General features: G+C 49.9%; 1 protein-coding gene across 1 annotated transcript in view; it reads right to left on the bottom strand.

Moving 5' to 3' along the window:
- Positions 1-742: 742 nt before the first annotated feature.
- LOC116946920 (ubiquitin carboxyl-terminal hydrolase 13-like) overlaps positions 743-10,593 on the bottom strand; it is a 48,684-nt gene continuing 38,833 nt past the window's right edge. The window contains exons 15-20 of the mRNA XM_076070272.1: positions 10,273-10,494; positions 9,428-9,571; positions 8,823-9,031; positions 7,730-8,114; positions 7,313-7,397; positions 743-3,018 (exon numbers count right to left, since the gene is read on the bottom strand). Of these exons, the coding sequence (XP_075926387.1) occupies positions 2,925-3,018; positions 7,313-7,397; positions 7,730-8,114; positions 8,823-9,031; positions 9,428-9,571; positions 10,273-10,494 (1,139 nt within the window). The 3' untranslated portion in view covers positions 743-2,924. The remainder of the gene's footprint in view (positions 3,019-7,312; positions 7,398-7,729; positions 8,115-8,822; positions 9,032-9,427; positions 9,572-10,272; positions 10,495-10,593) is intronic.

Genomic DNA, 10,593 nt, shown 5'->3' with positions numbered 1-10,593 from the left:
TGCTGATGTTTAAGAGCGTTATTGCCAGGTCGACATTTTACCCTCCAGTACCCGATGAGCGTGGCTAAGATGTATGCCGTGATGGACTAAACCCCTTTCCCGTTCCGAGACGCAGGGTGGGTCTCGTCCACTGCCGAATCTCGCAACGCACGAGCGGTTGGCGTTAATTTTACTTCGAGAGGCATAGCACAACGTTTTTTTAAAAAAAAACGTTGTACTCGCCGCAGAGAACCATTGCGACACGACCGCACTGTGATAGCTGGCGCCAAACCGTGCCACACGCCCTCCCACTTGACCTTGCGAGAGACGCAGTACGTCATCGGAACGGAATTGGAAAAACCGATGCAAGTACGTCATCAGAATGGGAAAGGGTTTATATTGTTTGCGGGCTGTTGCGCAGTGAGGGGCCTCCTGCAGTTGAGGGCCGTATGAAATAGAAGTCGTGGGTCGGATATGGCTCACGTGGGGGCTGTAGGCTCACCACCCCTACCATTAAAGCAATGTTGCAAACACTTCTTCTGGCTGTGAGCAGAAACCACCATGTAAATGCCTTAATAACTGAAGCTCGCCTCTTAAATCCATTTGTAAGCTTCTGCAAAAATCTGGGTTCAACCCCTAAACCAGTCGGAAATACTGGATGTAACTCAAAGTCGACCACTCCTAGTCAATCCACTGGTTGAGGGCCTCCCCGCACACACAGCGTGGGAACGTGCCTCTTGAAATAAATCGGAAAATTGCTCGCTCTGGTACAAACGTTTTTATTAGCCTGTTAGGTGTGCGATTTGTTAACATTCAGTCGTGTTTATAATCGTTTGTTTCGTTATTCATCACGGAGGTCCGTGCTGCTCTATCAGCAAAGAAAACAGCCTCGGCATCGTTTTTTTTGTTTAAATCTCACTTGGGTGCAGTTTTTTTGCGATGTAACTGCGGTCACGGAAAGAAAAGAACAAAAAAATCACGCCGCCCGTACACGTTTTCCACGAAAATCGAGGGTAGCAGAGTTCAAGAACAAACGAGTTACATTAAAAATAAAATTACATTTTTCCACATCAGTGGTGGGCTTTCGTGATGCAGTCGCGGCACTGGAACGCGGCTGAGCGAATCCCACGAAGCCGCCGTATGGGAACGCCGCTGGGACAGTTTCAACACTCAAAACTCGACCGCAACATTTGTTCACTTCCACCGTCGTCAACTGACAAGCTCGCTCTCGCGCAAAAAATAAATTCGTGACGGTGGTGGCTCTTTCGCTCTTGCGAGAGGGACTTCTCAACTTGCTTTTTTTTTACAAAACAGTTATGGATTGTAAAGTGCACAAAAGCTTTTCAAATGTGTGGCTATATTTTTCGACAGAAAAACGAACATCAAATCTTGAGATTTGTTTTCGTTGAAGTGTGGGGAACTTTTCAAGTAAGGCTCTCATCACAAAGTGGTGAGTTTTAAACGTAATTTTGGCAAATCCTTTTCTAGACACCGCCTCGGATCGCACGGCAGCATTGCACTCGGCACGCCTGCTACTTGCTCCTGCCCTCGTGGGCAGGTAGTGCCTGAGGCTCTCAGCTCCAGGCATAAGGCAGAGGGCATGCCACTAAGGCAGGGGTCGGCAACTTGCAGCTTCGGGGCCGCATGCGGCTCTTATAAGTACTGCTTGCGCGACGTTATTCGCATTGCATTGCGGCTCTTGAAATATTGAGAGTTTTTTTTTTACAGAGTTCGACAAAAAAGGCTCTTCTTGTTGCGTTGGTTGCCCACCACTGCTCTAAGGAAACCCCACAGTACACAATGCCCATTACCACAGGGACGAAACTTGGGCAAGGGCCTGGCAGGTGGGTGTACCCAAGATGTCATGGGTGTATAGGTGGTGCCAATGGGAGGGGGGGGGGGGAGTCTAGATTACGTATGTCCATTCAAGTGTAAATGAAACACTGCTCATTGGGGCCTGCCAGTTCACCACTGGAACGAACAATTGGCTTAGTAAGAGAGAACGGTGCCTGGCTTTCAGCATCCCTCTCTACAAATTGGTAAATCTGCACATCCCATTGGCATCCATCCCTCGCCTCCCACATAGGATCTCACAAAGTTAAGGCTACCCCAAAAGTCCCTGTTTTGGCCGCGACACACTCCTGGAGGTTGCCCCAAGTGCCGTCCCATGGCCTTGTGATTTTTACGAAACAGTCTTAAGGGTGGAGCTACCTGGGTTGTGAGTGGAGCTGGACGATGAGTGGGTGGGACCTATGAGCGATGGGCAGGGCCAAAGTGAGAGAGCCGCACCCACTCGCTGTGTGCATGGGGCCAGCGGATGAGGCTGTTAAAGTGAGGCGGGGTTGGGGGTGGGGCCAGCTTACCAAAAATTTGGTAGCCTTACCCAAAGGATGTGATTGAAGACTTCCCTATGCTAGGGTTGCCACCTCTGCAGAATAACAACAGAAAACCCAGGACATATCATGGGAAGATAATTTCAACATTTGAAAACGAATTTCTTTATAACTGCTTTTTGTGGTTATTTGTTGTCCTTCCCCGGCACCGCTGATTAGCGCGTACGGTGCGAAAGAAGTTCAACATACAATACCAGAATAGGGGAGAGAGCTGCATGTGAATGCATCGCCTTGAGAAGTATATCATTATTATGTAGATGAGCAAAAAAATGGGATATTTTAATGTTCAGCAAAGAATGACAGATTTCCCAGGACAGCTGCTTCCTCAATGCTGGGGAAGAAAAACCCGGACACAAGTGGCGACCCCACCCTGCACCACGTTGCACTTTGACGGGGGTGGGGGGGGGGTACGTCCAGATTTGGAGAAGTCATTGTGCACGCTACCCCACTCTTACCCCCACCCCGTGCCTCTGACGGGGCGGGGGGGGGGGGCTGCTGCAGTGGCTGACGGGACCGGTGACTGCTGCTGGGGGCTTGGTGTGGGCGCCTCTCTCAGCCCTGCATGCGCTTGTAGAAGTAGAGGTATCCGAGGTCTTTGGGAGGCTTCTCGGAGGCGCACACCTTGTCCTCATTGTAGATCACCCACCTGCGGACGTAGTCGGCGGGGCAAGCGGAGGGGTGGGGCAGAATGGGCAGGGAAGGCGAGGAAAGGCGGAGGAGGATAGGGAAGCAGGGACACAGTGAATAGGGAAACCGTGAAATAGGGAAAAGGTGAGATGGAGAATAGGGAAAGTGAATCGGGCAACAGTGAGGAGATAACTGGCAACCACTTTCCTGAATGGAGTGCCATGAGTATAGTGTGGTTCAGGAGGGGTGAATGTAGCCGGTTTGAGCTCACCCTTGATTCATCACACGTATAATTTGTGCAATCTGCTAATTGCTATGGAGAGCCAGGTGCGTGTTTTTCTTTACTTAAGAGAAGGCTATGGTGATCAGCGATTGGAGCCCGAGACCCACGTGCACAGTAGAGTCGGGGGCAAGCCCCCAAATTTAGATTTGGGGCAGTCTTGGTGCCTGGTGAGCTGAACTTTACATTCGCTCAAATAAGACTGTAACCATTTTTTTTGTCCCTGGGTAGTAAATGTTACTTCCTAATTGCTTATGCCTCAAAAGTACAGAAAATGGCTATTATTCCACAAAAACTTTGCTTTTGTGACCAAGACAGTGATATTTAGAAATGTACCTATTTTCCATAACATTCCAGATACATTCAGTGCTGAGTAAACTTGGAGTAACTTCTAGAACATTCTAGAACTTTCCAGTCATATAACTAGTAGTATAAATACAGGGGCCTTAAGCCTGATGACGACCGTTTGTGTTATGGTCGAAACGTCGTGAGAATTTTTATTGTTTTATATATATGTTATTATTTTATTGTTTCCCTTCAACGTGACTTTACCGAAAGAGCTAAGAATATACCCACGAGTTCAGTTTAGTTCCAGCTGCCTAAGTGGATACATATCTGTATTTTTCTGAGATGGCATCAAGAGGCTGCAATTATCCGGTAGATGCATTTTGCTTTGTCTGCGGCCAATTTATCAAGACAAGAGTGAAAAAGTACTCTGTGGAAGCATCTGCTAAGATGTGAGGCCTGCAAGGCATTTTTCGGCATGCCTGTCAGGGATCAAGACAAACCCTGGGCAGCTCATTTCACCTGCGAGCAATGCAAAAAAAACTCTGGAAGGTAAGATGGACAATTGTTGCTCGGAATTTTATGTTAGAAAATTTGTTTAAAAATTTTAAATTGTTAAAGTTTTTATTTTAAAATGTTTTTCAATGTTATTGAAAAAAATATATCATATATGAAAAATGTTGCGAGAATCTCTTATACATTAGTCATGGGTGAAATACATTTATTTTTGTAAGATGGTACAGAGGGGAAAAGAGAGCCATGAAGTTCGCTATCCCAAGAATTTGGCGGTAACCCACTGACCACTCAAGCAACTGCTACTTCTGCATGGTGGACCCTTCCAAACGTCGGACTGGCCCTGGTGCCACACTGCCATGAGCTCCCCGTACCCAGTCCTCTGGAGAGAGAGCAGCCGTCTTTAAAAGAGAGCAGCAAGTCAGAGAGCGAGGAAGACGTAGATCCAGATGACAATTTCAGAGGTGGAGCTGAGGAGAGAAACCCATACTACCCCAACCAAAAGACCTCAACGACTTGATTAGAGATCTTGGTCTCACCAAGTATAATGCCGAGCTTTTGACGTCTAGGCTCAAGCAGTGGAACTTGTTTGGTAAAAGTGTGCAAGTCGCAGATCAGAGGAAGCATCACCAACCTTTTTGCAGCTTCTTCACCCGTCAAGATGGGCTCTGCTTCTGCCACGTTGTGACCAGTCTCTTCGAGGCAATCGGAATCGCCTGTAACCAGAATGAGTGGTGCCTCTTCATCGACAGCTCATCCAGGAGCCTCAAAGCCGTGCTGCTCCATAATGGTAACAAGTAACCGTTTCTTCCCCTGGCTCACTCGGTGCACCTCAAAGAGGATTACAGCAGCATCAAGACCTTGCTGGACGCCTTGAAGTATGATGAGTACGGCTGGGAGGTCATCAGAGACTTCAAAATGGTGGCATTCCTGATAGGTCTCCAAGGCGGTTTTACCAAGTTTCCCTGCTATCTTTGCCTTTGGGACAGCAGGGACACCAAGGCGCACTACCACAGGAGGGACTGGCCACAGCGGACCGAGTTCTCTGTGGGGAGGAACAACGTCAAGTGGGAGCCACTGGTGGACCCCCGGAAGGTACTGATGCCACCATTGCACATCAAATTTGGCCTTATGAAATAATTTGTCAGAGCTGTAGATAAGGAGTCGGCAGCCTACTAGTATCTTCAAGACTTCTTCCCTAAGCTGTTTGAGGCAAAGGTCAAAGCCGGCGTCTTCTTTGGACCACAGATAAAGAAGATCCTGGGGTGCAATGAATTCCTCAAGAAGCTCACTAGTAAAGAGAAAGCGGCTTGAGACAGCTTTGTCGCAGTGGTTCGTGGCTTCCTGGGCAATCACAAGGTCGAAAACTACGTGGAGCTGGTTGAGACTGTTGAAGAACTACGGCACAATGGGCTGTAAGATGTCCCTCAAAGTCCATATCCTTGATGCTCATCTTGATAAATCCAAGGAGAACATGGGAGGGTACTCGGTGGATCAAGGAGAGCGCTTCCAGCAGGATATACTGGACTTTGAACGTCGCTTCCAAGGACAATATAACGAGAACATGATGGGAGACTACATTTGGGGGCTGATTCGTGAAATTAATTTACAGTATAATCGTAAATGTCGAAAAACTACTCACTTCTAAATCTTTTGTAGTATTTTTTGTATTACTTTAGTATAAATACATGTTAATTTTTGATTCATATGTTGTTTTTTTCAGACTTTATGTGAGCGAAAAGACACAAATTCGCACGTGTTCTCATTGAAAATAGGTAAATTGCAAAATATTACTGTCCTGGTCACAAAAGCAAAGTTTGTGGGGAATAATAGCCATTTTCTATACTTTTTAGGCAGAAGCAATTACGAAATAACACTTACTACCCAGGAACAAAAATTGTGTTACGTAGTGTAAATTTATAACTTAAATCGATATGACTTAAATCTCAATCAACTGACAGGAGCTCGGTAATGTTAGTTGACTGTTGATTCAGTTGGTGGGCATGAAGATATGCACAATTAAGAATTTGAAGTTGATTTCAATATGTAAAATACTTAGAATTATTGGGTCTCGAATATTAATAATTGGTTCTCGAATAATAACGCTGGGAGCTCAATCCCATTGACAGAGAAATTGAGCTGCGGTGTTGTGGCATGGAGGGTGTCTGTGATCGCTTGCAAGTATGAGATGTTCACTTATTTTTAGTTGTATTTGCCATTGTTGCACTAAAAAAGTCTGAAAAGAAAATGGCGCCGCGCCTCGTGGCGAGTTATTTAATTGCTATTAGGAGCGTTAATAACTTGTTTATTTTGAACAATCCAACTTAACTTAATATATAATGGAGGATGATTAGAGTGATTTTGTGTTGAAAATATAAGTTTTTGTAATAGCTGATAACGATTGGTATAATTGTTTGGTGCGGTTCGTCCGCTAGGGGTGTTGGGGCACCGCCCCACCAAGCTGAAGATGTGAAATTATTTTCGTAAATAAAAAAAATACTTTTTTATGAATTGTTTGGTTGTGTTTAAAATAAGTTTAAAATGTAAGGATTCTTTGAACGTGGAGTGCCTCACGAAGAGAACATTTTAAGTCGCGCACATTAGAAACCGCTGCAACGCCACAGTCTGAAGGCGTCCGAGTGAGAGATGGCCCCCTGCATTATCTGCGATTAGCAGATTCGTATTTTAGCCGCGCCGTTTGAGACCCATTCAGGGCGGTAAAAAAGGCGCCCGTGGCCGTAATGAGACGATGTCACAGCGCGAGGTTGGACTGTGCAAACAGAGCAGCTCACGGCCTACACGCTCTAGGAGGAAACAGCAGCAATTGAGACGGCAGCAGGTGCAGCAAACGAAGAATTATCAACGAACACTGTGGAGTCACTCCTAAACATTCCATTTGAAAGGATTTGTTGAGTCGTGTCAGCTGATCTTTAATTGTTCTTTAGGCTTTTGATGATGATGATGATAAAGATTATGTTCATGGCAACGCAGACAAAGATGACGGTGATTATAAATGGATAATGATGAATTGACGCTGTTGATGGTGTTGATAAATGATGATGAAGATGATTGTAATAATGAAAGAATTATAAATGGATGCCACTGTTGATGCAGACGATGAGGATGGTGGTGGTTCGCTCTGAGCGCACCGTGTGTGTGTGCATGTGACTCCTGCGCTACGCGATGGCCAGCGGCAGGTTGCAGTAGAGCAAGTAGGCTGCTGGGCACGACTCACCGGCCCTCCTTGCGGATGTGGCACACGTAGTGTCCGCACATGGTGGATGTGCCCATGTGGCTTATGAAGGCAAACAGACGGTAGCCTGCATAGCAGAAACGCACACCACATGTGCAGCACGCGTACAAAAGACAAAGACACAGCACACGCGTGAGAGAGGGATCGCGGGTCTGCTGTCAATTGCAGCAGCTGATGATGATAAGAATCATCATGGTGTCACCATCACCACCACCACCGAGGCATCACCAATTATCATGAACTCGCTACACTTGAGCACCTGTTTAATCACAGGCATCTGCCTGGAATTGAACCCAGGATCTCGGTCAGCAGCGCCAACTTGGTGCGAATCACCGACATGACGGACTACGAAGCGTCTAAATCACGACGCCATTTGTGTTCGTGCGTAGCGGCACTCACGTCCGGGCCCGTCGGGGTATTCCGACATCCCGTTGCTCATCGCGCTGCTCGGGAGAGGCCCGTTCCTGTGGGCCTCTGGGAGGGCGGTGCTGCTGGGCGCCACAGGTTCCACCTTAGCAGGAGCAGCGTTCACTGCAGCTGCCCCTCCTGCTGCTGTTGCTGGTACTCCTGCTGCTGCCCCTTCTGCTGCTGTTGCTGGTACTCCTGCTGCTGCTGCCCCCGATGCTGCTGTTGCTGGTACCCCTGCTGCTGCCCCCAATGCTGCTGCTGCCCCTTTTGCTGCTGCCGCTGCCCCCTCCTCCTCCTCGTCCTCCTCGTCCCCATCCGAGCCCGCGTCCGCCATGTTGGTCAGAATCCAGTCGGTGGCGCGCTCCAGGTTGTTGTTCTGCAAAACGACGACGCAAGACCCTCGTGACACTCGATGCTTTCCTGAGTAAGGCGCATCATCATTATTATTATTATTCTTCGTGGTGATTATGCCAATGATGATGTTGGAGATGATGACGACGACGGTAATCACTTCGCTGTTGGAAGTGATGCGGGCTATGCGCCAAGACGTTTTTCACCGATTAACGAGCGTCGCAATCGATGGGCGGCGACGTGGCCCAGCTGGTGGAGCCCAGCGGCCACCCTGGTTAATACCAGAGATGCATTAACAAAAAAACAAATACATGCCACCTGCTTCACAGCGGATATTTAAAGGTGCTTTTACGTTCCTCGAAAAAGAGGAGGTCATGATCGCCGGCGCCACGGGCCACATTTGAAAGATAATCGCCAACCGCTGAATTGGGAAAAGCCGCATGGCAACGTCGCCTGTTGCTAAGAAACCACTGCAGACGATACTCGTCTGTGAAGCGTATATGTATATATGTTGAACTTCTTTCGCACCGTACATAGCCAACCGTGCTAATCGGAGGTGCTTGGGAAGGACAATAAAATTAGTTTTCAATCGATATTTAAAAGTGCGCGGCCCAGTAGCTCGTTCTTGTCGGGCCTTGCACGACGTAAAAATGGCGCCACTAAGAAATGCCCTCGTTGTTTTAAAAGAATGATGACGACGATGACGGTGCGGGCGATGACTGCGCGCGCTCACGTTGGCCGTGAGGGCGCGGAAGGCGCGGCTGCGTGTGAACCCCATCGACACGATCATCGCGACGCTCTCCTCGGGCGGGGGCGGCTGAGACGGCCGCGACATCTTCCGGCGGCCGTGTTGCCGCCGCCCTCCCAGCTCTCCGTCTCCCGCTGCCCGCTCGCCGCACGGAGGTGACAGCTGTCCCGGGATGTGCAGTGGCTCTGCCAGGTCTGGGCATTGGTAAGAATAGAAACTCATATTTATTAAACTACAGTTTTTATTTTATTTTACCAGGTAAGGCCCACTGTGCTATGTAGCTCTTTTTCAGGAGCGTCCTGGCTATCACAAATGATAGCTCAACGAAATGTGGCTCATCATGTAGAAATTTATAGCAGCCAATCGTGGAGGGAATAACCGGAGGGCCTGGAGACAAATCCACACGGCCACAGAAAGAGAGACCCGCAAACTCCAAAAATGCAGGTGTCATGTTCGGGATCAAAAACCTACAATCTCCTATACACCAGGCGAGGCAGTTAACATCTCACCACCGCGGTGCCCATATGTCACATGGTAACGGGGAGGCAGGTGTGGAAGGGCCGGGCGGGGGGGTAGGCCTGGTGACTTACTGGGGTCGTCGAGGTGATTCATGATCCAGTCGACGGCAGGCTCGAGGCCCAGGCTCCCGGAGAAGTAGACGGCCTTGCGGCAGGCCTCGCGCGGGAACCCCATCTCCTCCAGGGTCGAGACGGCCACCTCGTCAAGGAACGGCACTGCCCGGTGCCGTTGGCGGGGTTTGAGGTCGGGGAAGGGGGGAGGAAGAGCGCACCAACGATGCAGAAGATGCTACGCTGGGCAGTGAATGCTACCGGCCGTGATGCACGCCAGCACAGCGGTCTTTGTCTGATGGCCCGTGGGGGCCAGATGCGGCCAGCGAAGACTCTCCTGAGCGTGACGAACGAACACCTGGCGCGGGTGTGTAAACATCGGCACTGGGGAGAGAAAGACGGCCGGAGGGTGGTGCTGGCCACGCGCCACCTCCTTGTGTGCCGCACCGGACCTTCATGCTTGGGGACCTTGCCCCAAGCAGTTTGTTAAGGCTACACGGGGGATCTTTGTAGATATTGTTGGCGCATAAACAAAGATCCCCCATTTGCCTGTGACATACTGTTGGGGCAAGCGCTGTTAGCGAGCACCTATGAAGGCCGGCACGGCACACGACGGTGGTGGGTGGTCAGCGCCACGCCCGACCGCCTTTGTCTCCCCAGAGGCGATGTTTACACACCGCACCAGGTACTCATTTGAGGCCGAGTCTACCAAGGGGAGGCTCAGGACCGGTACAGATAATCGTCACTGATGTTGGCCGTGAGCGGGAATCGAACTTGGGTCCTTCAGGTTCGTAGCGCTCACCGCTACGCTACCGCTCCCTACATACGCACAGACGCCCTCGCGCGCAAAGCCCCCCCCCGCCCACCTCTGATCCCCTCTCCGTCCCCGCTCTCATCATCATCCTCATCATCCTCGTCTTGGCCGCCCCCCCAGGAGCGATGGCGCCCGGCACAGCGGCGCCTCAGCGACGGCGACGACGAGAGGAGGCCGGGCGGGGAGATGTCGGGCAGCTCCTCCTCGCCGGCCTTCAGCCCCGTTCCCCGCAGCTCGTTAAGGTCCAGCTCATCGGGCATGTCCACCGAGACGTCTGCACAAGGGGGGTGAGGTGGGGGCATCGATCGTGATGCTGGCGCCTCACAGCAAGAAGGCCCCGGGTTCGGTTCCCGGTTAGGGCGCCTTGTTGCTG

The sequence above is a fragment of the Petromyzon marinus genome, chromosome 28 (assembly GCF_048934315.1).
Source record: "Petromyzon marinus isolate PM22_M1 ecotype Great Lakes invasive population chromosome 28, UKy_Petmar_22M1.pri1.0, whole genome shotgun sequence".
Classification (NCBI taxonomy): Eukaryota; Metazoa; Chordata; class Hyperoartia; order Petromyzontiformes; family Petromyzontidae; genus Petromyzon; species Petromyzon marinus.
This window is presented reverse-complemented; position numbering and strand designations above follow the sequence as displayed.